The following is a 27799-nucleotide window of genomic DNA, read 5'->3' on the forward strand; positions in this document are numbered from 1 at the left end:
AAGATATTATTTATATATATAATTTATTTATTTATTTTTGAAATATGACCTGGCCCGCGGGCTCTGACCCTCCACGAACCATGCCCGTTAGGCGCGAGCCTAATTTCTTGCGGCCCTAACCCGCGGGCTTCGGCCTACTTTGACACCCCTAGAAACTGCAATTGAATTGAAATAAAATTGTAATTGTGTTGAAATTAAATTGCAGTGTATACAAAATGAAACTGAATAACAATTTTACATATTTGAGTGTATATTGTGCAGCGAAATTATAATTATATCATAATGATACTATAGTTGTGTTGAAATTGAAATAAAACTGCAATGCATATTTGATGCTTGAATCACAGTGCATTGTGGACCGCGGTCTACGGGATAATTTGCCCAAATAAACTAGGTGTGGCCCCGTATGGACTCTGGCATGTTCGAGAAACAACAGGCACCGCCTGGAATAATCTGGACTGTTCATCTTGGCGGGGATGAATTTAACTGGCTAAGCAAAGCGCGAAGACTATGGCGAAAGTACCAGAAACCTCATCGCTAGCGTATAAATACCGAATAGGTCCCTTCTTCCCCAATACAAACCAGATTGAGCAGAATCAAAGAGAGCCATTATCGACCACAATAAGCTTTTCTGACGCATACATACAGTTAATCAATACTTACTGAAGATGTCGCTGATTCCGAGACTCTTTGGCGGCCGGAGAAACGGCAACATGTCCGATCCCTTCTCCCTCGACGTTTTTGACCCGTTCCGCGACTTGTCTTTCCCATTTTCTGCTTCCGGGGAGACGTCGGCGTTCGTCAACACTCGCGTGGACTGGAAGGAGACGCCGGAGGCTCACGTCTTCAAGGCGGACGTCCCCGGGCTGAAGAAGGAGGAAGTGAAGATTGAGATCGAAGACGATCGGATTCTTCAGATCAGCGGGGAGAGGAACGTGGAGAAGGAAGAGAAGAACGAGACGTGGCATCGAATGGAACGCAGTAGCGGGAAGTTCATGAGGCGGTTCAGGTTGCCGGAGAACGCGAAGATGGAAGAGATAAAGGCGTCGATGGAAAACGGAGTGCTCACGGTCACCATTCCTAAGGCGGAAGTGAAGAAGCCTGATGTCAAGTCCATTGAAATCTCTGGATAGACAGTCCATATTCCGATCCCCTACGTGTTTATGCAAAACAATACTGCAATATTACACTACACTGAAAGATAAATAAATGTCAATTCCCCCTTGTGTGTTGTATAGTTTGTATGGTGTAAGTTGCTGGAAAAGTGTTTGATGTGAATAAATTGAGTGTTTTTGTTTGTGTTTAGGGTAGCGGTGGTAATTTCTATTTGGATGGGTTATTTGAACTGGAAATTTTTAGTTTTGGTTTTATAGATTAAATGATTTTCAAACTATGTGAAAGAGTTAATATCTAATATAGTTTTAGCTTATAGTAATTTTACACAATTTAATTTTAAATGATATTTTATATTCTATTTAGTTTTCGACTTTAATCACTTTAGTACTCTGTTAAAAATTTTGTTTGTTTAGTGTTAATAACAAGGTTAATAAGGTAATTTCATTTTTTTTATTTTTTAATTATTAATTATCTTTCCTAGTTTCTTGTGTTTTAAAATCATTATAGAGGTATGTACATTTTTTTCTTTACCGATTCATCGCTCACCGAGCAAGAGTGATGATGATGAAGGGGAAGACTCCACAAATGAATTTTTATGCCCATCAAGTGATTGCTGCCATGAGACTTCTTCAGATATAGATTCAAGTAGTATTAGCGCTAGGCATGAACTTCACAGTTTTAAGTCAGTTGGATCTAGTTCTAATGACAGCCCTTCTAGGATTCATTTTACTTCCAATAGAGTTGGGCATTCTGTACACAAGAGCAAATGGAGACCCAGAGATCTATCAATTATAGTTCCTTTGACCAAGAATGTTTTAAGAAGGGTTGACAAAGGAACTGAGGATATTGAGACCACCAATGGCTTTGGCAATAATTTGTTTCTCTTTCAAAGTTAGTTTGAAATAGGGAGGTTAAAATAGCAGTTGAGTCCTTCCTGGTACGCAACAACTCTCACTGTAGCAATCGAAATTGGGTTTCCATAAACATTAAGTGTCGCCGTCATTGTTGATTGTTGTACCGGCAGAAGACTGAGGGAGGAAATTAAGAAAGATAATTAATAATTAACTTGAAGAAAAATAAAAGGGAAATAAAATTATCATTTTAACCTTGTTATTAACAGTTAACAAACAAAATTTTTAACAGATGATTCAAGTGTGTAAAATCATTAAAGTCGAGAATTAAATCGAATAAAATCACTATAGTTGAATTAGTCAAGAACTATATTAGGTATTAACTCCTATATTAAAACTTAAAATGTATTCACTAAACAAGTTTGAATATGTGATCTTTTATCTGGAAGAGTCACTGTTACATTGCTTGATACAAGATCTTTTATTCTAATTGAGTTAAAATAAAAATTGAATTGAACCAAAAAAATGGATCAATTCTCTAGTCCAAATGCAAGTGAAGAAATCAGTCTAAAATTTAAATCAAATCAAATTTGAAACTAAATGATTTCAAACAGAAAAAAAAAAAAAAAATTAAAGCCGAACTGAAATATGCACTATATATTGTGATTTTGAACATTTAGACACGGTATGTAAAATTTATTAAAACTAAATAGTTTTAAATTACACTTTATTAATGTTAAAACTAATTATTTGATTATTTTAAATTTTTGTAGGCATTTGATGGAAACTCACAAGAGCAAATTGATGAGATTCGTGAGGTTTGATCTAAATATTTTATTGAAGAATGCATATAAATTTTTGAAGTTGAAAACTTTGAAGTGTTGATGTATGTTGTGAATTGAATGTATTGAAGTTGAACTCTTATTTAGTAAATTTTGAAGTGTTGATGTATGTGTTCAGGGACGGAGTCAGAAAACTTGAGTTGGGGGGCCGATGTAGTAGAGAAAATTTACAATGTTAGTCGACATTATAATTAACCGCATCATATATTATTATATATACCATACATTATTATGATTATTATTGATAATGATTTCTAATTATACTATGTGTAATAAAGTATGAAATACATAATTATATGAGTACGATCGACACAGGTATCGATCATTACTTTAGAAATTTTTCACATAACACAAAATATAATAATAACAATAACAACATTTATTTAAATATAGATTATCACTTAGTATCAAATAAAAAGTTGTCAATTATTTTGACACCAAATTTTTTCATAATTAACTTATATTTATTTTACTGATTAACTGAATATTTCAAAATTTCATAGATAAAGACAAAAACCAAGACGAATTAAATAATTAATATTAATTTCTGTCAATTTCAAAACTAATCATTTAAACTAGCAAATGTACATCTTAAAAATGTGAATAAATGATTAAAACACACAATAAATCACTAATTAATTAATCAACATATATAACTAATAAAACCAAAACATATATCTCAAATTTAAAGATTTTTTAAATTAAAATGTATACTTGATGCCATTTATTATTAAAATCTTGATAAAACAAATAAGATAATAAAGAAAAATGGTCACTTTAATTATTTAATTTATTTCTTTTTATTTAATGAATTTTGAACTTTAATATATATATATATATATATATATATATATATATATATATATATATATATATATTGAGTTCATTTAATATCAACATAATAGATTATTTTTTTAAAAAAAAAAAATTAGAGGGGGGCCAAAAGTGTATTTTATTCCTACTATATTAATATATACATACATATTTATGAAAAAATTTAGGGTGAGGGTAGGGGTGGGGGTTGGGGGAGGGGGGTTAGGGCCCCGCTAACCCCAAAGGTAGTTCCGTCCCTGTATGTGTTGGTACTTAGCTAGCTTGATATTGTTGAGAACTTTGAAGTGTTAATTGTATTTATGTGTTGGTACTTAGCTAGCTTGATATTGTTGAGAATTAATATCCAAAATAGTCCTTGACTATAGTGGTTTTTCTCAATTTCGTCATAAATGACTTTGATGGCTTAATGTAATCCCAGACTTTTGTGTTTTTACTCACTATCGTCCTCCGTTTCTTAATCCATTAAGTTGGTGTTAAATATAGGGTTAATTATGTAATTTCAATTCTGATTCCATCTCTCTTCCGTTTCTCGGTAAACACTCCGACGCCGCACTCCCTCCCTCCATCTTATACAAGAAAACAATAATCAAACAGATGCCTTCACATTCATCCATTCTTACTGCAAATAGCCACAAAATTGTTATAAAGATTCAAACTTTACAAAACACCAAAGTGAACAGAAATTGAAATGAAGCACAAGAACAGTGACAAACATATTAGAACGCAGTATACCACCGACAATAAAATTTGTAGAACGTACCCAAATGAACACATGTGATGTAATTAGCACAAAATAATAAGGAACAAAAATCACAGAAGAAGAAGAAACGAACCTGAGTTTGTTGATAGAAGCAAAAATTGAAGTTTGGCAATTGGGAATGTTGGTGTAATGACAGTGGGTAGTGTGGCGAGAGGGGAGAGGAGATAAAGTGAGCTTATGGATAGCGGGAATCCGACAGAGGGTGGCCATGTGAGAACAAAGAAGTGGCTTCTCTCTGGGTACGGGTTATGCAGCATTGAAAATTGGGTCTGAACTGTGAAACAAATTTTAGGATTTTGCAATTAAGAAAAAGATTCAAGGATTTGTTCTGGTAAGTGCTAACATCGCAATACTATGAACTCTCTCCGCGCACCTGTGTGGCTGTGTTATCTCCCCCACTGCCCAAAACTACAAAAGTTGGCTAGTATATTAGATGATGTAAAATAGCCAAGGGGTTCTTTTTGTCTTTTCTCATCTTCAGGCAGTTATAACTGCCCAGCTCTGTATATATACGGTGTTACTGTCCATGCTTCCAGTGTGAGAAATAATCCAGAGCTTTCTTCTTCTCTTTCGTTCCATCTCGTTCTCTCTCGTTTACATGAACAAGCTCAGCTGACATGGTATCAGAGCTCCGGCGTAACTATGCCGCTGCAGTCACCGGCGTTGGCAACACCAGTCATGTTGCTACGCCGGTCAACCAACCTCCGATTCATCCAGCGCCTGAGATCACTCCGCAGGGGAACTCAACACCTCAAGCTCAGAGAAACTACTTCAATGGAGATCTAGAAGATCCGCTATACCTAAATGCAAACGACAGTCCATCGGCTGTTCTCGTAGCTCCGCCGCTGATCGGCAGTTCGAATTACGGCACATGGAGTGTGTCGATGCAAATCGCGCTGGAAGTTAAAAATAAGTGGTCATTAGTGGACGGAAGCACAGCACCGCCAAGCAGAGATCAACGACACTATCCGGCGTGGAGAAGATGCAATCTAATGATTTGTTCGTGGATCTTCAAGTCCTTGCATCCGTCGATAGTGCAAAGTGTAATGCATTTTGATCATGCTAAGGATATCTGGGAGGATCTGAGGAGGCGATTCTCACAGAGAGATGCACAACGCATCTCGAGTTTGCAGGTTGAGATCCACAATTTGAAGCAAGGAAACCTCACGGTTAATGAATACTACACGAAGAGCATAACCTTGTGGGAACAAATGAATAATCTGAGGCCTATTCCACTTTGCAAGTGCAATCCGAAATGTTCCTGTGACTTAGTTGAAGTTATCAGAAGTGAGAGGGAAATTGATCAGGTAATTCTTTTCCTACAGGGTTTAAATGAGGAATATGACAGTCTGAAATCAAGTGTGTTGGTTCTAGATCCTTTACCGGAGGTATACAAGATATTTGTAATGGCAGAGAAGCTAGAAAGGCAAATTAGCCTAAGAAATTTGAATCTAGGAAGCCTGGACATCAATCAATCTAATGCTGTTCATAGCTCTTTGAATGAGGAAACTGTGGCTGCAACTTCATATAATGGCAGAAGAAATAATGGTGCTGCCAAAGCTAAATGTACCTATTGTGGCATGTCTGGCCACATAGTGGATAGGTGTTACAAGAAGCATGGCTTCCCTCCCGGATGGATTCAAGGTTTTAAATCGAAAAACAAACAACAGACCACAGCAGCAATCTCAAACAATAATGATCTGGGAATCACACAGGAACAGCTGCAAAAATTTTTGTCAATTCTGCAAAACCATCCAGTTCAATCGTCAGGCTCTAATTCCAATTTGGCTGCTGCCACAACCTTGACTGCCAACTTTAATGAGCCACATACCTCTGATGAAGGCAAGTTTTCTATCAACTCCCTTTACTTAAGTCCTTCAACTTGGATTATTGACTCGGGGGCCACTAATTATATAGTGTGCTCTCTTGATTATCTTATCAACTATCGCATGATTAATGATGTTGAAGTAAACCTCCCCACTGGTCAGTGTATATCAGTTGAGCACATAGGGGATGTAAAGCTCAGTGACAGCCTATACTTGAAGGAAGCTTTGCATATCCCTACCTTCAAGTTCAATATTATCTCTGTGAGCAAATTAGTTCAAGATGCTGCTTATAAACTGTTTTTTGTGGCCAAACAGTGTGTCATTCAGGGGACTCTTGGGGAGACAGTTGGTTTAGCTAAGGAAGAAAGGGGCCTCTACATAATGGTGGAACCGGATTTACAGAGTAAACACTACATTGCACAGTGTACTAGCTTGGAAATTTGGCATCGAAGGTTAGGTCATTTTCCAACCAATAAAATCCATCTTCTATGTGATGTGGATATTTCTAAAAGCAGTACTCTAGCTTGTGATGTCTGCCACTCAGCTAAGCATAAACGCTCTCCGTTTCCTTTAAGTACTAGTAGCTCAAGTAATTGCTTTGATTTGATACATGTTGACATTTGGGGACCTTTCCCGGTTTGTTCAATGAATGGAGAATACTATTTTCTTACCATTGTGGATGATTACTCTCGCTTTACATGGATTCGTTTAATGAAAGCAAAAGCTCAAACACGACAGTTTATTAGACAGTTTCATGCATATGTGTTTACTCAATTCGGAAAGTTAATCAAAACCATTCGGAGTGATAATGGAGCTGAGTTTTGAATGGATGAATTCTTCTTGGAAAAGGGCATAGTGCACCAACGTTCATGTGTTAATACCCCTCAACAAAATGCCATTGTTGAGAGAAAGCATCAACATATTCTCAACGTGGCTAGATCATTGCGTTTTCAAGCTAACCTCCCTTTGAAGTTTTGGGGTCATTGCGTTATGCACGCAGCTTTTATAATCAACAGGCTTCCGTCTCCTACTATTGGTCTCTCAACTCCATATCAAAGAGTGTATGGTAGCTCCCCAAACATTGCCAACCTTAGAGTTTTTGGTTGCTTGTGCTATGCTGCTACACCGTCTCAAGCAAGGCACAAAATGGCAGCAAGAGGAAGGAAATGCATTTTTATTGGCCTACCAGCTGGAATCAAAGGCTATATGCTATACGATTTGAAGGATGGATCTGTTATTGTATCTCGGGATGTCATATTTTATGAATCTGAATTCCCTATGGTGGCAGAGGCAGTTACTGACCAGAGCCAGCCTAATTCTGAGCCCTCTCTTCCAAACATCCCAGTCACAATGAATCTGGATTGGCATAGTACACCTGCTCAGTCCCAATCCAATTCTGAACAAACAGCTAACAATTCTTCCCAAGGGGATGCTGATCACTCACACAGTAATGTCCCCATAATGTCACAAGGGGAACCAGATTTTTCTTCTGAGATTCCAGTTGTTGTTGATATGCAGCCACGGCGTTCTAACAGAAACCGTCAAGTTCCAAACAGGTTCCTAGACTATTATTGTGATGCAGCTACATCACAAGGCACCTCACCTCACAAGATATCAAAAGTCATTTCATACAAGCACCTCCCCGTGCCACACCAAAGATTTTCTATGGCAGTAACAGCCATCAAAGAGCCACGAACTTATACCCAAGCCATACGTAATGAGTGTTGGAAAGATGCTATGGCTGCTGAGATTAAAGCACTGCAGGACAACAATACATGGACTTTGGTTGATTTACCACCCGGAAAGACACCAATAGGGTGTAAATGGGTATATAAGGTAAAGCTTAAAGCGGATGGTTCGGTGGAACGTTATAAGGCTAGATTGGTAGCCAAGGGCTACACTCAGCAGTTGGGAATTGATTATATCGAGACTTTTTCGCCAGTAGCACGAATCACCACCATTCGCACCTTCCTAGCCGTGGCATCTTCTCAAGCATGGCACATCCACCAATTGGACATCAATAACGCTTTCCTCCATGGGGACTTGGACGAGGAGGTTTACATGGTGCTTCCTCCCGGATTTCAAGGGCAACATCCTGGTCAAGTATGCAAACTCCTAAGATCCCTCTATGGCCTCAAACAGGCTAGTCGGCAATGGAATGCTAAATTGAGTGCCGCACTGATTCATAAAGGTTTTCAACAATCAAAATTTGATCCTTCTCTGTTTACTAAGGGCTGTGAGGCATCTTTTATAGCCATCCTTATATATGTGGATGACATTCTTGTCACAAGTTCCAGTTTACAACTCATTCAGGATCTCAAGTCCTTCCTTGACAGTGAGTTCAGAATCAAGGATCTGGGGAACTTGGGGTATTTTTTGGGGATTGAGGCTCGTATGTCGGAGAATGGATTGAACATATGTCAACGGAAATATGCTCTCGATATTTTAGAGGAAGCTGGCTTTCTCAACTGCAAGCCGGCTGCCACCCCCATGGCTTCTGGACAGAGATTAACCAAAGAAGGTGGTTCTCTTCTCACTGATGCTGCCCCTTACAGAAGACTAGTTGGTCGTTTGTTATATTTAACGGCTACAAGGCCTGATATTGCGTATGCTACGCAACAATTGAGCCAGTTCGTCGACTCCCCAACTTCAGAACACATGATCGCTGCTCACCATGTTCTTCGTTACATTAAGGGAGCTCCTGGACAAGGCCTGTTGTATCCGAAAAATAATAACATGCAGCTAAATGTCTTTGCAGACTCGGATTGGGCTTCTTGTCCGGAAACACGTAGATCCATCACGGGATTTTGCATTTTTCTAGGCTCAGCTCTAATTTCGTGGCGATCCAAGAAGTAGGTGACTGTCTCCCGTTCCTCATCAGAAGCAGAGTATCGTGCTCTTGCTGCCACTGTATGTGAGGTACAGTGGATTACATCCCTTCTCAATGATTTGCAGATTAAATTGAGCAAGCCAGCAGCCACGTTTTGTGATAGCAAATCCGCCATCACTATCGCCGAGAATCACGTGTTCCACGAGCGTACAAAGCACATTGATATAGATTGCCATGTTGTACGTGAAAAACTCAATCAAGGTCTCATTAAGTTACTGCCTGTTCCATCTTCCTCACAGGTTGCAGATGGTCTCACTAAGGCCTTGCCTTCTACTGCATTTCAGATCTTTAAATCTAAACTGGGCACTGAGGATCTACATGCTCCAGTTTATGGGGGGTATTAGATGATGTAAAATAGCCAAGGGGTTCTTTTTGTCTTTTCTCATCTTCAGGCAGTTATAACTGCCCAGCTCTGTATATATACGGTGTTACTGTCCATGCTTCCAGTGTGAGAAATAATCCAGAGCTTTTTTCTTCTCTTTCGTTCCATCTCGTTCTCTCTCGTTTACATGAACAAGCTCAGCTGACATAGTAGACTCAACTCACAACATCAGAGCAGGTACTGATGGAGAGAGGTCAAAAAATCTATGGGCTTCTGCGGTCTCGTATAAGATGGAGAGAGGGAGTACGGAAACGTCGGAGTGTTTACCGAGAAACGGAAGAGAGATGGAAACAGAATTGAAATTACAAATGAGTAAATACTCAAAATGGTTCCTCGACTATAGCTAAATTCACAATTTGGTCCTCGACTTTTAATTTCAACCAATTAAGTCCTTAACTTTGTAATTTTAACACAATTTGGTCCTTTGTCTATTTGACTATTTGTTGACTGTGATTTTTGATAATATATATGTAATTTCATGGTCCATCGTCGGTTTTTTAAGGTTCCGGTTGCATTTCCAGACCGCACTGTTACATTCGAATCCACTGTCGAAAGCGATCTACCAAATCCGGTCGCCTTTCTTCATCCTCCCTTTGGATTCAATGTAGTTGAGTTTGTACTAGAGCGAATAAGACGACGTGTTTCCGAACTGGTGCAACGTCATCCTGGAGGCCTCCACATGCTCCGACGAAAGCTGAAGGTTCTTCTGAAGATCGTCGATCACGGTCAACAAACGGTCAAATAGATGGACGATTAAATCGTGTCAAAATTGCAAAGTTAAGGACTTAATTGGTTGAAATTGAAAGTTGAGGACCAATTTATGAATTTAGCTATAGTCGAGGGACCATTTTGGGTATTTACTCTTACAGAATTAACATTATATTTAACACCAACTTAACGGATTAACAAACGGAGGACGATAGTAAGTAAAAATACAAAAGTCTGGGATTATATTCGGTCATCAAAGTCATTTAGGACGAAATTGAGAAAAATCAATATAGTCGTGGATTATTTTGGGTATTAACTTATATTGTTGAGAACTTTGAAGTGTTAATTATATGAGTTAATACCATATGAGGTCCTCCGAGTATAGTGGTTTTGCCACATTTAGTCCTAAACTTTCAAATTGACCATCTGTGGTCCTTCAACTTTCAAATTTAACCATTCGCGGTCCAAGTTAACCACCCATGGTCCTTCAAGTTTCGAAATTTAACCAGCTATGGTCCTCTTGAAAGGACCATGGTTGGTTAAAATTTAATAGTTTAAGGACCATGGGTGGTTAACTTGGACCACGAATGGTTAAATTTGAAAGTCGAAGGACCACAAATGGTCAATTTGAAAGTTCAGGACTAAACGTGGCAAAACCACTATACTCTGAGGACCTCATATGGTATTAACTCTAATTATATTTATGTGTTGGTACTTAGCTAGCTTGATATTGTTGAGAACTTTGAAGTGTTAATTATATTTATTTCTTGAGAACTTTAAAGTGTTGATATGTGGTAAAATGATGATAGTAATGTATGTTGTGAATGCATTGAAGTTTAGAGTGACAGGTAGTGGTTGCATGTACAAGATTTGAATGTATTAATGTTTTTTGTACAGGAAAAAAAGTGGAAATTTAATGAAATAAAAAAAATTACAATACACGTCAAAAGTTAAGGAACTTTGGCCGCGTATTGTATTTTTAAAACAATAAAAGAGTTAATTATCAAAATGGTCCCTTGACTATAGCAAAATTGGCAATTTGATTCTCGACTATTTTTTTTGACCAATTAAGTCCCTCAACTTTAAAAATCTTAACCAATTTGGTCCTCCGTTAGTTTTTCCGTTAGACTTCCATTAACTTGAGACCAAATTCGTAATTTTGCTATAGTCAAGGGACCATTTCAATAATTACCTTTATGGGTGGCAATTCGGTTCTGTTTTTCCGAACTGAACCATACTGAACATTGAAGTAATTAACCGTACCGAACGATTCGGTTAAAAACCGAAAGGAAATACCGTTTGATTTTATTTAAAATATAATAATAATAATAATAATAATAATAATAATAATAATAATAATAATAATAATAATAAAGAAGTAAATCCAAGTCCCTTGATGCGTCCGTTACCGTTCAACCGAACTAATAATAATAATAATAATAATAATAATAATAATAAAGAAGTAAATCCAAGTCCCTTGATGCGTCCGTTACCGTTCAACCGAACCGTATTTTCTTTATTATTATTATTATTATTAAAATCAAATGGTATTTCCAATCAGTTTTTAACCGAATCGTTCGGTACGGTTAATTACTTTAATGGTCGGTACGGTTTAGTTCGAAAAAATTAAAAAGAATTGCCCACACCTAAAGTTAATCACTGAAATGGTCCCTTGACTATAAAAAAATTATCAATTTGGTCCTAAGTTAAAGGAAGTCTAACGGCAAAACTAACGGAGGACCAAATTGGTTAAGATTTTTAAAGTTGAGGACTTAATTGGTCAAAAAAATAGTCGAGGACCAAATTGGTAATTTCACTATAGTCAAGGGACCATTTTGGTAATTAACTCAAAATAAAATAAAACTCTACGCGTCCAAAGTTCTTGAACTTTGGACGCGTGTAGTTGTTTTTAAAAAAAAAAATAAAAAATACGCGTCCAAAGTTGGTGAACTTTGGACGCGGATTGTTCATACATCAGTGTCTCCCACATACGCGTCCAAGCAACTTTGGACGCGTATTAGTCTTAACTTTGGACGCGAATGACTATTTCTGTACTAGTATGCTCTGGTCGCTGTTGAAATTCACTTACGGCCTTGACTTCGTCATCAAGAAGGAAATCTAGGCAGATTGCGCCATACGTCTGACGGGGTACAAGGAAGGTGACGAGATCCGAGTGCTTCCACGGCTTTTACTAGTTGCATTGATTCTCGGAAATGAACTTCGGAGTACATTTTTATCATGGCCGGTGGAGCTGTTTCATGGAGAAGAGTTAAACAAACTCTTGTCACCACTTCTACCATAGAAGCCGAGTACGTTTCATGTTTTGAGCTACATCTTAAGGTGTATTCCTTAAGAATTTAATTTTCGGGCTTAGAGTTATGGACTCTATTTCTAAGCCATTAAAAGTTTATTGTGACAACTCACCTGCAGTCTTCCTGGCTAAGAATAATAAGAGTGAGAGTCAAAGTAAGCATATCGACAGTACTTGGCCATCAGGGAGTGTGTTAAAGATAAGAAAATGGTCATTGAGCACATAAGCACTGAGTTGATGATTGCTGATCTCTTAACTAAAGGCATGCCACCATTCAAGTTTAAGAATTTTATTGGAAAAGACTTGCGCTCACTTTGTAGAACTTGTATATATTCAGTTATTTTATGAAATTCTTAAAGCATTCAAACATTTTCTCATTATTGTATTGTGCACATATTTTATTGTTGAGAAAATATACATCTTTTGAACTTGGAATAAACATAATGTTTATTCATTAAGGTTTTTTTTTTTTTTTTTTTTTTTTTTTTTTTTTGTTAGAGTTAAATCCACTTTTGGTCCTACATTTATTGCGCATGAGACACATTTTGTGAGCTTTTATTAATTTTGCCATATTTTGTCCAAACTTTATAAAAGTTGGACACTTTTAATCAACCATTACTTTTGGGATTAAGCAGTCGTGAAGTAGAAAGACAATTCTGTCTTTTCATGTCAATTTTTTCATCAGCATTCCATTTGTATACCACAATAATCTCAGGCTCTCAGCCTTCAACTCATACTACCTCTGATTTGAATAATGACCCACTATAATCAAAATACTAGTCCTACCTCTGCTTTGAATAATGATCCTGTAAACAAAGAAAATTGAATATATATTTAGTAATTCAAAGTTCCGGTTACATATTAAGTATCAATGAGGTGTGAGTACAAGTCTCTGGGATGTCCTCTGATTCTTCAATTGGATGCCTTGAACACTCCACCATTGAAGGGCCTCCGGGTTTCAAGTGGCTTGATCTTCAAAGAAGGGCTTGTATATATAGCTTGTTCTTCTTGAAGGGCCTCCGGGTTCAAATGGCTTGATCTTCAATAAAGGTTTGGATCAACATGCATCAACATATAGAGGAGGAGGGGCTTTTACTTTCAGGATCACATTTTCATTGTGATCTCTAAATAATATATATATTTCTAGATGTTTACATGATTCTTCCTAGGATTTGTGTCATTACATAGAAATGAAATGCACTATTTATAGTTGTAGGATAGAGAGTTTTGATAAGCTCAAACTCTTTTGATATTATCTAATTAACAAATTAGATAATATCAATATTATCCAAAATATTTCAAATATATTCAAATATACTAATATTGATAAATAATCAATATTTATCAAAATTTAAGTGTCTACAAATGCCCCCTCGAGACTTGCTTGTACACCACTTGAGAGCATATAAAACTTGAAAGTATGTAGTGCAAGAAAGTCTCGACACTACAACTTAAAGATATAAGGCCGTTTCAACTCGTGCCAAGGAGCCTTGAAAGATATCTCAAAGAAGGGCTTGTATATATAGCTTGTTCTTCTTGAAGGGCCTCCGGGTTCAAATGGCTTGATCTTCAATAAAGGTTTGGATCAACATGCATCAACATATAGAGGAGGAGGGGCTTTTACTTTCAGGATCACATTTTCATTGTGATCTCTAAATAATATATATATTTCTAGATGTTTACATGATTCTTCCTAGGATTTGTGTCATTACATAGAAATGAAATGCACTATTTATAGTTGTAGGATAGAGAGTTTTGATAAGCTCAAACTCTTTTGATATTATCTAATTAACAAATTAGATAATATCAATATTATCCAAAATATTTCAAATATATTCAAATATACTAATATTGATAAATAATCAATATTTATCAAAATTTAAGTGTCTACACGCTGCTCGAACAATGTTGCCGAGTATCAAGCACTCATTTTGGGACTTGAAATTGCAGCTGATATGAAGCAGCTAAGGGTTAATATATATGGGGACTCCAAGCTGATTGTCAACCAAGTACTTGGGGTTTATGAAGTAAAGAAACCAGAGTTGATTCCATACAACAGTTACGCAAAAATGCTCCTACATTGGCTGGGAGATGCTACAATTGAACACATCCCGAGGAAACAGAATAAGCAAGCCGATGCCCTAGCTGCTTTAGCTTCAACTGTATCACATCCTATAGATGAGGCTCGGTTACGCGTGTGCCAAAAATGGGTGGTCCCTCCAATCTTCGAAGACGATGACTCTCTTGACGACATTGTTGACCTCCCGACTACCTCTGTCTATGAGGTAGATAAAGAGGATTGGAGGCAATCATTGATTGACTACCTTGCTGATGGGAAGTTACCTCAAGACCCTCGTAGGAGGGTAGATGTAAGACGTCGGGCTCCTCGCTTCATATATTTCAAGGATGCGTTATATCGGCGCTCGTTTGATGGTGTATTTCTTCGATGTTTAGGTGAGGAGGAAGCTTTACAAGCGATGGAGGAGGCTCACTCTGGAGTGTGCGGTGCTCATCAATCCGGTCCTAAGTTACATTTTCACATCAAAAGGATGGGTTACTACTGGCCTACGATGGTGAAGGATTGCATAGACTATGCGCGTAGATGTCAGGCATGTCAATTCCATGCGAACTTTATCCATCAACCTCCTGAACCGCTGCATCCAACGATAGCATCATGGCCATTTGATGCGTGGGGGCTCGATGTGGTTGGTCCTATCACACCCAAATCATCAGCAAGACATATCTTCTCCCCTCTAGCCATCATGCATGCTATCTTGAAAGTCTCTGGGCGAATGGTTCTTGTTGGTGTACCTGGAAGGACAAACACGCAAAGCCAACAAGATAAGAACGCGGCTAAGTAAGCTTCCTTTTCAAAATGCCGGGAGATGCCTAGTTCGATAAAGGGCGTCCTGCTCACATCTAACCACCTGATGGATTTGTTAAGTTTTCCGCTTGGGTTGTGGGTATTCTTTGGCCGGGATTTCCTGTCCTTTTGAGATGGAGGTTGAGGAGCTTGATGCGTTCGCGGTTTTCTGCACCAGAAGTCAATCCATCGCGATGCTTGAACGTAGGAGGTGTCACTTTCTTGCTGGTTTAAGAGATAAAAGGCCTCGAATAAGCTCGCGCAACACCTGTTTTGGCCCCTTTTTAGGTCCAGGGCACTCGGGATGTGTTCGTCATAAATACCGCCGGACAGTGATAGTCCCCCAAGAACGTACAAATCCCGAGGCGATATGCTCACCTCGCCAGACGAGGTGATCAGGGTATTAGTGCGCGGGCACCATGCTTCGCAGAAGGCTTTGACAATGTTGATGTTGTTGTCATACGTAAACAAAGATGCAAACACGGCATCATATATCTTCGCATCCTTTAAGATGTCGTGGGAGAAGTGAAGTGTTTCTTCAACCCACTCCCAATATCCTTTCAGAAAAGTGAATTCGCCCTCGAAGTCTATGTCCTGGCCCACGAGACCTCAGCATTAAGTATACGATGCCCCAGTGTAGGAAGGGTGTCTCTGGAAGGTTGATGCTGCATCCTGGGTAGCAAGGTCCACACCTTGGATGGTGGGCATTCATACTCGGGGGTCCAGTTGCTCTCGTGATACGACACCGTGAGCTTCGGCGGGTCACGTATTGCAACGGGTGGGTTAACCGTCAGTGTGACTTGATGATCGCTATTTTTGCTCGATATCACCATGACCTCTTGCCCGTTACGTCGTTGATCTTGAAAGTACGCCATCTTGAATGTGTCAAAGTCGAAAAGTCGCTGCAAAAAAAAAAAAAAACAAAAAATAACTGTGATATTATGCACAGATATATAGCATATACATAACACAAAATTAAATTGACAAATTATATATGTATAGCAAATTTTTGGACTATGGTCCACACAATTTTATGGACCATGGTCTATGCAATAATGATTGTATACTTATACTACATATGGACTACATAGGTTAATACATTCTATACATATAAATACACAATATTATATAATTATTATCGTTATTATTATTATTAGTACTATCATTATTATTAGTAATGTTACTACTATTATTATATTATTGTATTATAATGTTACTATTAAAATATTAGCAAAAAAAAAAAAAAAAAAAAAAGAGAAAAAAAAAACAACGAAAGACAAAGTAAAGAAACAAAACAAAAAAAGACAAAATGAAAAGAAAAACAATAAAAAAAAGCGTAAACAGAAAGAAGGATAAAAGAAAGAAAAGAAGAAGAAAACGAAAACAAAAAACGGTTAGGTGGCTGTGTTGCAGGTTGCGCCAGAGGGTGTGTTGTCACCATCAAGTTACCATCAGATTAAAGCTCCTTCCAGCTCACAAATACAAAAGCGTGTTCACCATGTTTCATCTTGTAGTCCTCTATCGTTTCTTCTCTCCAAGTACGCGGCAACTCCGGCGGGCAGCAGTGTATGGTTCCTGGGTATTAACAGTGAAAGAAAAACGTCCGGCAAAGTCCACGGTGGAAAAACAGAGGTGACCGGCGACTTGTTCCGAGAAACCTCCGGCAGCGGCAACGGTCGGATTCCGGCAGTGGCAGAGATCAACGTCCATGGTTTCTGGTCTCGCAGCGTCAGGTCCCGGTGGCATGGAAGAAAAAAAAGGGCTCCGGTGATAAGCTAACTCCGGTGGTGAGCTCCAAGAGCATAGCTTGATGGTGATTTAAAGACGTTTTCCGCGAGGAACTCCAGCGAAGGCAGCACGGCCTTCGGCGACTTCTGGACGGGGCGGGGGCTGAGTATCGTCCGGCGGCGGCGGTATAAATATCGTCTATGAAGAAGAATCATTTCCTGAAGAATAAATATCGTCTATGAAGAAGATTCACTTCCTGAAGAATCATTTGTAGATGGATCCACCACAAGATATTCACTTCCTGAAGAATCATTTGCAGATGGATCCACTACAAGTTCAGTCCATAGACACCTCCATCGCTAAAAACTTCCCTCCACCTCAAGATGAACAAGACAAAGCCAGCGAGCAACGAGCCTCCTATGACAGTAAAAGAAACAAAGAGGAAAAGCCAGTCCAGCGGTCTTCATCAACTCCGGCGACTTCAAAAAAAAAGAAGAAGAAACAAACACAAAAACAAAAATTCCACCGGGCAGCTCCGGCAGTTCCCGGTGATCATTCTATGTCTTGGCAACTTTCACGTCGCATGTTGTTCCGTGCGTGTGATCAGCAAAAGTCTGAGGTTGATGATGGCAGACGAAAATTGATCAAGTGGGTTCGTCAGTCTTCTGTCTTCCATTGCTGCACCTTTTTTAGACTTAATGTTGCGGTTGTATTACTTCTTCCCTGTAAATAAAAGAATGCATATAGGGAAGATGGGGATGATGGTAAGGATAATTTACCTCGCAAAGGAAAGTCAGGGCTCTGTCCTATGCTTTTCTTCCTCAGTTTTCTGCTTCGTTGGATGTGAAGCTGATGGATTATACTCCTATTTATAGTGCATTGTCAAGAGGTGTTATAGTTAGAATTGAATTGAAGCTCAACAGTGTTGTTGCTAGAATCTCGTAGGGGATAAACTGGACGGTTATTTCATTGAAGATTTATCATCACTTTGAATTTGAGCGACCTAATCCTACTCTCAGGCAAATAGAACTTGTTACGCAGCCAGGATTTATTTTACTATATTATCATTTGGGCTCATAAAAATCCAGGCAGATGTTATTAAAATGACTTGGGCTCATTTTGTGACTATTTAATCTTTTGGTTTGGGTTTGCAAAATATCCAGACATCATTCGGGCCCATGGAGATAGATGCACCACGATGAAGTTAAAGGATCGTTTTGTTAAGTTTCGAGACTTTCTCACTCCAAGCACATTAAGCGACATGTCCCGGCAAGTCTCGAGGGGGCAATTTGTAGACACTGAAAATTTGAACCCGATAAATGGACCGACTAAAGTGTTATTGGGCCAATGTTGAGATTGACGATTGGGCCAATTTAATTAATCGGGTCATAGAAATTAATTTAATTTGATTAGCCCAATTAGATTTGATTTGGGCCATTGAACTAATTAATTAATTGGTTCGAGCCCATTTGATATTTGAATTTGAATTATAGTTATAATTTAAATATAATATCAATTTTATTATATTTGAATTAAGTAATTATAATTTAATTTGAATTTGAATTTGAATTTAATTATACAATAATGAACCTGGACTTGATCTTGAACAAGGTTCATTTTCCTAATTAATTAATTAATTAATTAATTAATTAAAATGGGGAGTTTGTTGAGGAATGTTGGTTAGGCTTCAGCTATAAATAGAGCCTTCATTCTCATTCCAAAACACACTAAAAGGCTTGAAGAACTCAAAGGCTTAGAGCTTGAGGGCATTTAACAACTTGAAGACTTAAGGAGTTGAGGGCATTTGAAGAACGCTTGAAGGCGTGGAGGCATCTTTTGAATATTTTGCAGGTACTTTGGAGCTCCACAGAATTGATTGTCTCGAAGATCTTGAGGCCTTTTGAATGCATTTGAGGATCTTCAGGCGGCTTGAGTCCATTGCATGTGTTTTTGAGATTTTGCAGGATTGATTACTTCTAGATTCTTAACGCTCGTTGTTGGAAGTCACGCCAATTAAATTCCGGAAGCTACGCCAATTAAATCCCGGAGGCTACGCTATTTGAATCCCGGAGGCACTTCAATAGATAACGTCAGTGAAGAATCAGAGGACTAGACAGAGATTTTGTACCTGCATTGAATTATACACACGCTGTACACGGAATTTTGTGAATATATACAAAGTTTGCTTTTTTGTGTTTACACAGCGTTCCGTCAAGGTAAATGAATAAGGAAGCACTTCCCCTTCCGGCGCAACAAAGACAACTCCAGCGCCTGCCCCCTCTTTGTGTGCCGCTCCATCAAAGTACATCTTCCATGGAGGTAAAACTTCAACCACAAGCACATCCTCATCAGGTAGGTCACTGGACAGCTCCCATTCGGCAGGAATTGGATGATCAGCTAGGAAATCTGCTAAGGCTTGCCCCTTGATGGACTTCTGTGGCACATAAGTGATCTCAAACTGTTGAAATAATAAGTACCACCTAGCAAGTCGATCGGAAAGAACAACCTTTGACATGACATACTTCACTGGGTTTGCTTTGGAAACTAGCCGAATTGTATGCGCTTCAAAATAATGCTTGAGCTTCCTGATGGCGAATACAAGGGCCAGACACAACTTCTCAATTGGCAGATATTTGAGCTCATTTGGCGTCATCATTCTACTTAAATAATAGAGGGCATTTTCTTTCCCATTATCATTTTCTTGTGCAAGTAAAGCACCCACAGAGCTTTCTTGGGCGGAGATGTAAAGGATCAACGAGCGTCCTGGAATTGGAGCCGTCAGCACGGGCGGCTTCATTAAATAGGACTTGATGCTTTGGAATGCGTTCTTACAGGCCTCATCCCATACAAACGGGACACCCTTCTTCATTAATCGGCTAAAGGGCTGACATCTTCCTGCTAGGTTTGATATGAATCTTCTTATATAAGCCAACTTCCCTTGCAAGCTTTTAAGCTCATGAAGGTTCCGTGGCTCAGGCATCTTCATTATAGCGTCAATCTTTGCTTGTTCAATCTCAATGCCCCTATGTCGGACGGTAAACCCAAGGAATTTTCCGGCAGCAACCCCGAAAGCACACTTCAGGGGGTTCATTTTGAGCTGAAACTTCCGTAAGCGGTCAAAGACTTGTCTTAGATGCATCATGTGATCTGTGCGAAGTTTCGACTTCACAACCAAGTCATCTACGTAACATTCCACCATTTTATGCAGCATGTCGTCAAATATAGTCTGCATGGCCCTTTGGTATGTAGCACCAGCATTTTTCAGACCAAAGGGCATCACTTTGTAGCAGTAGATACCTTTTGGTGTACGAAATGCTGTAAACTCCTCATCTTCTGGCGCCATGCGGATTTGATTGTAACCGGATGAGCCGTCCATGAATGACATGATCTCGTGTCCAGTTACGGCATCTATCATTAACTCTGTGATAGGGAGCGGGAAATCATCTTTTGGGCATGCAACGTTAAGATCTCGGAAGTCTACACACACGCGGATCTGGCCATTCTTCTTGCGCACAGGCACAATGCTGGATATCCAAGTTGGGTATTTAACTTCGCGAATGAAACCAGCCTCTATAAGCTTGTTGACTTCTGCTTCGATTGAGGGGATGAGCTCGGGGCGAAAGCGCCGTTGAGCTTGCTTAATAGGGCGACACCCCTTTTTCACTGCCAAGCGGTGCACGGCTACCTTTGGGTCCAACCCTGGCATCTCTTTGTATGTCCATGCAAATACATCAATATATTCTTTCAAAAGTGTGACATATATTTCTTCATCTTCGTTGGAAAGGAGTGAACTAATGAAGATGGGTCGAGGACATTCAGGGGTTCCTAGATCCACCTCTTTTAGTTCATCCACTGCGGCTTGTACCCCTTCTTCTAACTCTTGAGGCGCATCCTCTGCGTCTTCACCCTCGACTGGAGTCTCGTCGTATAATGTTATATGAAATGACGATGCCATCTCATCTTGACTTGGTGTTGCCTCACAACTTGAATCAATGTTTTCTTGATTCCTTCCTTGCACTCGAGTGTGTACAATGGTTCTTGGCTGGATTTTTAACACTTCACCACACGAGACATGGATATTAACTTCTCTTCTCATGCGAGACGGGACGGCACTCCTGAGCCTTTTTGAGGGTTCTATTTCAGTAGGAGGGTTGGTCTGCTCTTTTGAACTCTGAATAGGCCCGATTCTGTCATGTACTGATTTTCTCTTAGTCGGTTTGGGATTCGGCCCAAGTCTACGGAAGACTGATTGTCGTGATTCTACATCTCCGATTCTATCAAAAACAGACTGCTTCTTGTCACTTTCTTCCTCATCTGTAGAAGTGATGCAATTACTTGTGGCTCTGTTTATGAATATTCGCACTGGTTTAGGGGGAACATAACCCAACCCTTTCCGTTCATGCGGTTCCTGCTGATTTGACTTGCCCTTCCCACCAGCTTCTGGGATGAGTTTCCCCAGCTTCTCTGGCTCTTTGGGATTATATCCAGCTTTGAAGAGAAGTTTATAAGCATTAGGGTCAAAGCCGCCAGTGCGCTTAGCGGGTACTGTTTGACTTGTCTCAACTTGAACTTCATCTTTAAGCGGTTTAACTGGACCTGCTTTTAATGTTTCAATCCTCGCAAGTGGGAACACAAGTTCCTTGTCGCAATGAGCTTGGTTTACAACCTGCTTGCCTTTCCACTTTGTATCAAGAGGCGTGTCAACATTGCTTTGCTCAGCCTCCTCAACAACTTGTTTCTTCAAGTAAAACTTTGCATCCGCAAAGTATGATTCTGCTTCGATGAAGGGAGTTTCATCAGCGACTACCTTTTCTATCACCCCGCCTTTTTCAAACATGAGGCATTGGTGCCAGGACGAAGGAACTACTCCATTCTCATGCATCCAAGGCCGGCCCAGCAGCAAGTTGTAAGACGTCCTTGCATCTATCACATAACATAGTGTACTCGAGTTTAGTGTCCCGATCCTGAGGTCGAGTCTGATGGTACCGAGTGCTCTTTGTCCGCCTTGATTAAACCCTTGAATCATTAAGCGGCTTTGAGAGAGCTCATCGGTGGAGATGCCAAGTTCTTTCATAGCTCGGAGTGACAGAATGTTCACCGCCGACCCTTGATCAATCAAAATCCTTTTAATCTTTTGCTCGCGGGCATACCCTTCAACGAACAACGGACGATTATGTGGTGTACCACCAAGCAATAGATCCTCATCTTTAAAAGTTATCTCGGCGGTATAAGACGCGGCTTTGTGGACTTGAACCTCGTCACCTCCTTCATTCACGGGGAATGAACATTCCCCCTCTTCAACATGTCTCCCTTTAATATTCAAGCGGGTTCTAGGAATATTTGTACCATGCGGAGGAAGCGCCTTCGGCATGTATTGAGCCAAGGCAACTGGTGGTCGAGGCTCGCCGGGACGTCCTTTCGTCTTTGTGTCATAGGCGGGGTCCCTTGCTGGGTTTCTCTCAACCCATCGCTTTGTTATTCTCTTCAAAGATCTAACGTGTCCAGCATCGTTCCTTTGCTTTTTGCGGGTAACAACTACCCAATCCTTCTCGCATACCGGATTAGCCTGTGGTGACTCTGGCGGTTGCCTAGTAGCATGTTTCACAATGAATGGAAGCGGGCGTTTGTATTGCTTGCCCCCATCTTCTTCATCACTCTCTGCAACCAACGGAGCGAACCTTCCGTATGAAATTTGGTTGGTGCTGGCAGTTGCATCAGCCAGCTCAATCTTTCCATCACGAGCAAGCCCCATCACCTTATCTTTAAAGACAAAACATTTTTCAATTGGATGTCCGAGGAGACGATGATACTTGCAATAGTTGGGGTCGTCCACCTTAGAAGCTTCTTCGGGACGCTTCATCTCCGGTAATTCAATTAACTTGAGTTTAAACAACTCATCAAACATGGGTGAAACATCAGAATCCAGGAATGGATATTGTTTTTGCTGCATCTCTTCAATGATTCTAGTACCCCGAGATGGGCGGGAAAATGACCTCGGCCTTGGATTTTCAGTCACTTTAGCGAAAACCCGCATTGGCGATGCTCTCACGTTCATGGCCTCCTTCTTTTCTTGCTTCGGGAAGGGCTTGCCCCCTTTCTTGAATTCTTGTTTTACAGGTGCCTTAGATGAGCTAGGGATACTTGACATGCCGAGCCCTCCATTGGCTTCAATACTCAACTCCATGTCGTGAGCACGACTGGATAGTTCTTCAAATGTTCTAGGCTTGATTCCCTGCAAGATATAAGAGAGCTCGAAGTGCATCCCTTGGATGCACATTTCAATTGCGGAGCTTTGTGATATCCTCTCTTTACAGTTAAGACATAACTCCCTCCATCTTTCGATGTAAGCGCCTGCCCGCTCACCCTTCCATTGGTGGGTAGTGGTGAGTTCCAAGAAGCTGACAGTCCTCCTGGTGCTGTAGAAGCGGGTCAAAAACTCGCGCTCCATATCATTCCAACTATCAATGCAACCATGCTCCAGGTCAGTGTACCAATCAAAGGCAGTGCCCTTCAGAGAGCGGACGAACTGCTTGACGAGGAGATCTCCGTATGTTCCTGCATCATTACAGGTTTCAACGAAGTGGGCGATGTGCTGCCTCGGGTTGCCTTTTCCATCAAACTGCTGGAACTTGGGAGGTTGATAGCCCAGCGGCATTTTCATTTCTTCAATTCTCTGTGTGTATGGCTTAGTGTAAGTATATGAAGATTGTGTTCCCTCGAGCTTCCCTTTAATTGCTCCCATGATGTAGTCGTTCAACTGCTCGACATGTATCATGCCCTCATAAATTGGAATACTTTTCTCGGCCGGTGGTGGACGAGAGATCGTCTCTTCTATTCTTGGCCTACTTTGATGACGCGGTGACTCGACATCAATCTCATCTTCTTGAGTTTGAGGCTGCTTCCCAGAAGCTCGACTTGTTTCGCCGTTTCGCCCGCTTTCAACCTTTTCACTGAGCTCATTGATTCTCGTTTCTTGGTTATGCATGAACGCAGTTATCCCCTCAAGAGCTTTGGCGATGTTGGCTAGTTGTTCCTTCACCGAGGCCGCGTTCGTTGTCATGGCGGGCATGATCGTGTATATATGATTCCATTCCGGTGAGGTTCTCTGCGGAAGTGATGACTGTGATGAGCTTCCACTGCTTGGAGTATTATTCGGGGAAGTAGGGCTCACCGGGCTCTTGTTGCTGGGAGCTCCTTCACTTGTAGGATTGTTGTTGGCAACAACCTCCATTGTAGTGGATGACCCTTTGTTACGTATAGCTCTGCGTGGCATGGTGGAGCTTCTGTCAATCCTTCGAACGATATGGCGAGCGATGTCCTGGGCCCCGTGCAGCTGCACGCCCAGGTTCCTCACTCGGCTCCGAGTCATTGCTCCTTCCACGTTTTGGCTGTCACCGGAACTGGTCACGGATGATGCCTTGGAGCGGGTAGCTTGAGCGTAGGTCATCTTGGAGGAGGGATTTCTCGATGCCATTTTTGGATTCCTTCCGTATAGAGCCCGCGAATCAACAGTGAAGAGATGAGAGGCAGAGTGGTCCCACTGGGCGTGCCAAAATCTGTAAACACAAAAAAGCAAACTTTGTATATATTCACAAAATTCCGTGTACAGCGTGTGTATAATTCAATGCAGGTACAAAATCTCTGTCTAGTCCTCTGATTCTTCACTGACGTTATCTATTGAAGTGCCTCCGGGATTCAAATAGCGTAGCCTCCGGGATTTAATTGGCGTAGCTTCCGGAATTTAATTGGCGTGACTTCCAACAACGAGCGTTAAGAATCTAGAAGTAATCAATCCTGCAAAATCTCAAAAACACATGCAATGGACTCAAGCCGCCTGAAGATCCTCAAATGCATTCAAAAGGCCTCAAGATCTTCGAGACAATCAATTCTGTGGAGCTCCAAAGTACCTGCAAAATATTCAAAAGATGCCTCCACGCCTTCAAGCGTTCTTCAAATGCCCTCAACTCCTTAAGTCTTCAAGTTGTTAAATGCCCTCAAGCTCTAAGCCTTTGAGTTCTTCAAGCCTTTTAGTGTGTTTTGGAATGAGAATGAAGGCTCTATTTATAGCTGAAGCCTAACCAACATTCCTCAACAAACTCCCCATTTTAATTAATTAATTAATTAATTAATTAATTAGGAAAATGAACCTTGTTCAAGATCAAGTCCAGGTTCATTATTGTATAATTAAATTCAAATTCAAATTCAAATTAAATTATAATTACTTAATTCAAATATAATAAAATTGATATTATATTTAAATTATAACTATAATTCAAATTCAAATATCAAATGGGCTCGAACCAATTAATTAATTAGTTCAATGGCCCAAATCAAATCTAATTGGGCTAATCAAATTAAATTAATTTCTATGACCCGATTAATTAAATTGGCCCAATCGTCAATCTCAACATTGGCCCAATAACACTTTAGTCGGTCCATTTATCGGGTTCAAATTTTCAGTGTCTACAGATCCACTATAATCAAAATACTAATCCTAAGCTCTTTTAGTAGAAAATTAAAACTTTCAAAATCTGAGTACGCTACATATTTTCGCAGACTTAAAAAAGGGGAAATCTTCGTTCACTGTACTATCTAATCTTTCAAAATAGATTAAACATTGCAATTCGACCAAAAAAAATCAAACAGAAACCCAAACAGACAGATCTTCAGTATGCAAAATATAGAACAGAGATCGAACAAAAAACTTAAACTAAATTAAAAACTAAATGCATATAGAAAAAATAAGTTAAAAAGTAATGAGAAAGACAGTGATGTACCATCAACTAGATCTGTTCTCAGAATCTCTGGACAAGAGCAGCCTCAAATTGAAGAATTTCGGGAGCACCCTTCTCCTTCCGCCAAACTCGCTAAATCAACTTCGCGTCGATAGTGAAAATCAGGGATTCGAAGTCGTCTGTTATCGGAAACCCTGACCCGCCATCCCTTGAACCCGAATCCATTATCCCCTTCTTCTAGTGTATACTCTTTTGGGAGGGAGGATCAGCTCTCAGCTCTCAGCTCTGCTGATGAAGAGAGCTGAAAATTTGCCGCGGTCGGACAAGAACTCCGCCAGCAATGGCAGGCCTACGTCTGCTCCCAGAAACGCGACAGCCTCTTCACCTTCGTCGGCGCCAAGCGCTACAAAATCAAGAACGACTTCCGAGGCATGCTAATGGACTACTACATCGACGAGGATGACTGCAGGGCGGTGGACTGCTCCGCCGTTATGTGCTCCGACGGATCGTCGGCCGTGTTCGACGCCTTCCTCCACTCTGATTTCTGCCTCCAACCAAAAAGGAGACGGCATGACCCGACCGCCAATGTACAACTGATGAAAAGAATCACATGAAAGGACAAAATTGTCCTTCTATTTCACGGCTGCTTAACGTCAAAAGTAACGGTGGTTTACAAGTGTCCAATTTTTATAAGTCTGGATAAAATGTGGCAAAATTAATAAAAGCGGGCAAATCTGTCCAATGCGCAATAAATGTAGGACCAAAAGTGGATTTAACTCTTTTTGTTACCACATAACGCACTTAGAGAACAAGTTACATTGTGACTATAGTAGATACTACTCGTATTAAGAGGACATATCACTATAGTGCATATTTTTTTGTTTCTTTGAGTTTGACAATTTGTACTTGCATCAAGTGGGAAAATGTAACATTTTCCATTAGGAAATGCAATAACGGTGCAAGTTATGAGGGGCCTTAAATGGCCATTAAGTGGTGTCATTAAAGTGTTGTAACAGTAACCGTTACAAAGCCTATATTGATGGTTAATAGCAGCGACGGAGCCAAAGGGAGGCAGGGGGCAGCTGCCCCTCTCACTCCACCCCCACCCCATATATAATCTTTGTATGTATATATAGTACATGTTTTAATATTAGTATAAAAAAACTATTAAGTATTAACAAGAAATGAGTTAGTTTAGTTGGCATAGCACATATTTGGCAATAGTATAGTTTTACAGTTTTTTAATTTTTTTGACTCCTTCCCGATTTGCTTGGTTGGGATCCTTATCTTCCCAAGTGATGAGTTGGTTGGGACCCTTAATTTCCTAATGATGAGCGATGTTGATTCTTAGTTAATTAGCTTGAAGATATTCTCACAAAACTTTGTTAAGATGTTTGCCCTTGTTGGGAATTGATTCATGTTAAAACATGACTTCTTCACTTGTCAGTTGCAGTTATGCCTTGTTTAGTCCTGTCAAGATAAATGCTCCAGAATATTTAAGATAAGTTTAAACTTTCACTTGAAATTGTTGCCAGGTTGAAGATATATCCAAGGAGCCAAAAGTTGAACGTGAACTGACCAAGCTTATCTGATTAAAGTAACAAAGGTGAGATTTTTTTTTTCCACCATGAAAAGAATGTTGTTTCATGCAATGTCTGTTGTTCTTATGATCGAAATCAGCAGCTAGCTCGATCGTTGTAGGTGGCTTTGTCTGGAAGGCCATTGCCGCAGCAGCATTAGTAGCGATGTTTTTATCGAACTAAAATCGATGTGGAAGATGAATAAGGAAGCTATTGTCCATTTCTACTATCAGCTTCTTGCAGGTTATGAGAGGATAATATTCATTTGTTTCATTGATTGCTGGTTGTATAGAGTTCAATCCCACATCTGTATCTCCATCTCAGACACTCTATTTGTAGGTGGATACATTCAAAGACCGCATTGCATCTGCAG

At 39.9% G+C, this 27799-nt stretch overlaps 1 protein-coding gene and 1 long non-coding RNA gene across 3 annotated transcripts in view; both read left to right on the top strand.

Moving 5' to 3' along the window:
• Positions 1-534: 534 nt before the first annotated feature.
• The window catches only part of LOC109173146 (17.8 kDa class I heat shock protein-like), a 73858-nt gene continuing 46593 nt past the window's right edge, over positions 535-27799 (top strand). Inside the window, exon 1 of one of the 2 annotated variants that reach the window (XM_019322418.1) lies at positions 535-1128. In XM_019322418.1, coding sequence (XP_019177963.1) covers positions 669-1128 — 460 coding nt within the window. In that variant the 5' untranslated portion in view covers positions 535-668. Of the gene's footprint in view, positions 1306-27799 lie in introns of those variants that run through there. The other variant, XM_019322426.1, reaches the window with a different exon arrangement.
• LOC109173159 lies at positions 9960-27758 on the top strand. The gene is made up of 3 exons (XR_002052863.1): positions 9960-9971; positions 27348-27351; positions 27624-27758. It is a non-coding gene; the product is annotated as an uncharacterized LOC109173159 (long non-coding RNA).

The sequence above is a fragment of the Ipomoea nil genome, unplaced genomic scaffold (assembly GCF_001879475.1).
Source record: "Ipomoea nil cultivar Tokyo-kokei standard unplaced genomic scaffold, Asagao_1.1 scaffold0146, whole genome shotgun sequence".
Taxonomy (NCBI): domain Eukaryota; kingdom Viridiplantae; phylum Streptophyta; class Magnoliopsida; order Solanales; family Convolvulaceae; genus Ipomoea; species Ipomoea nil.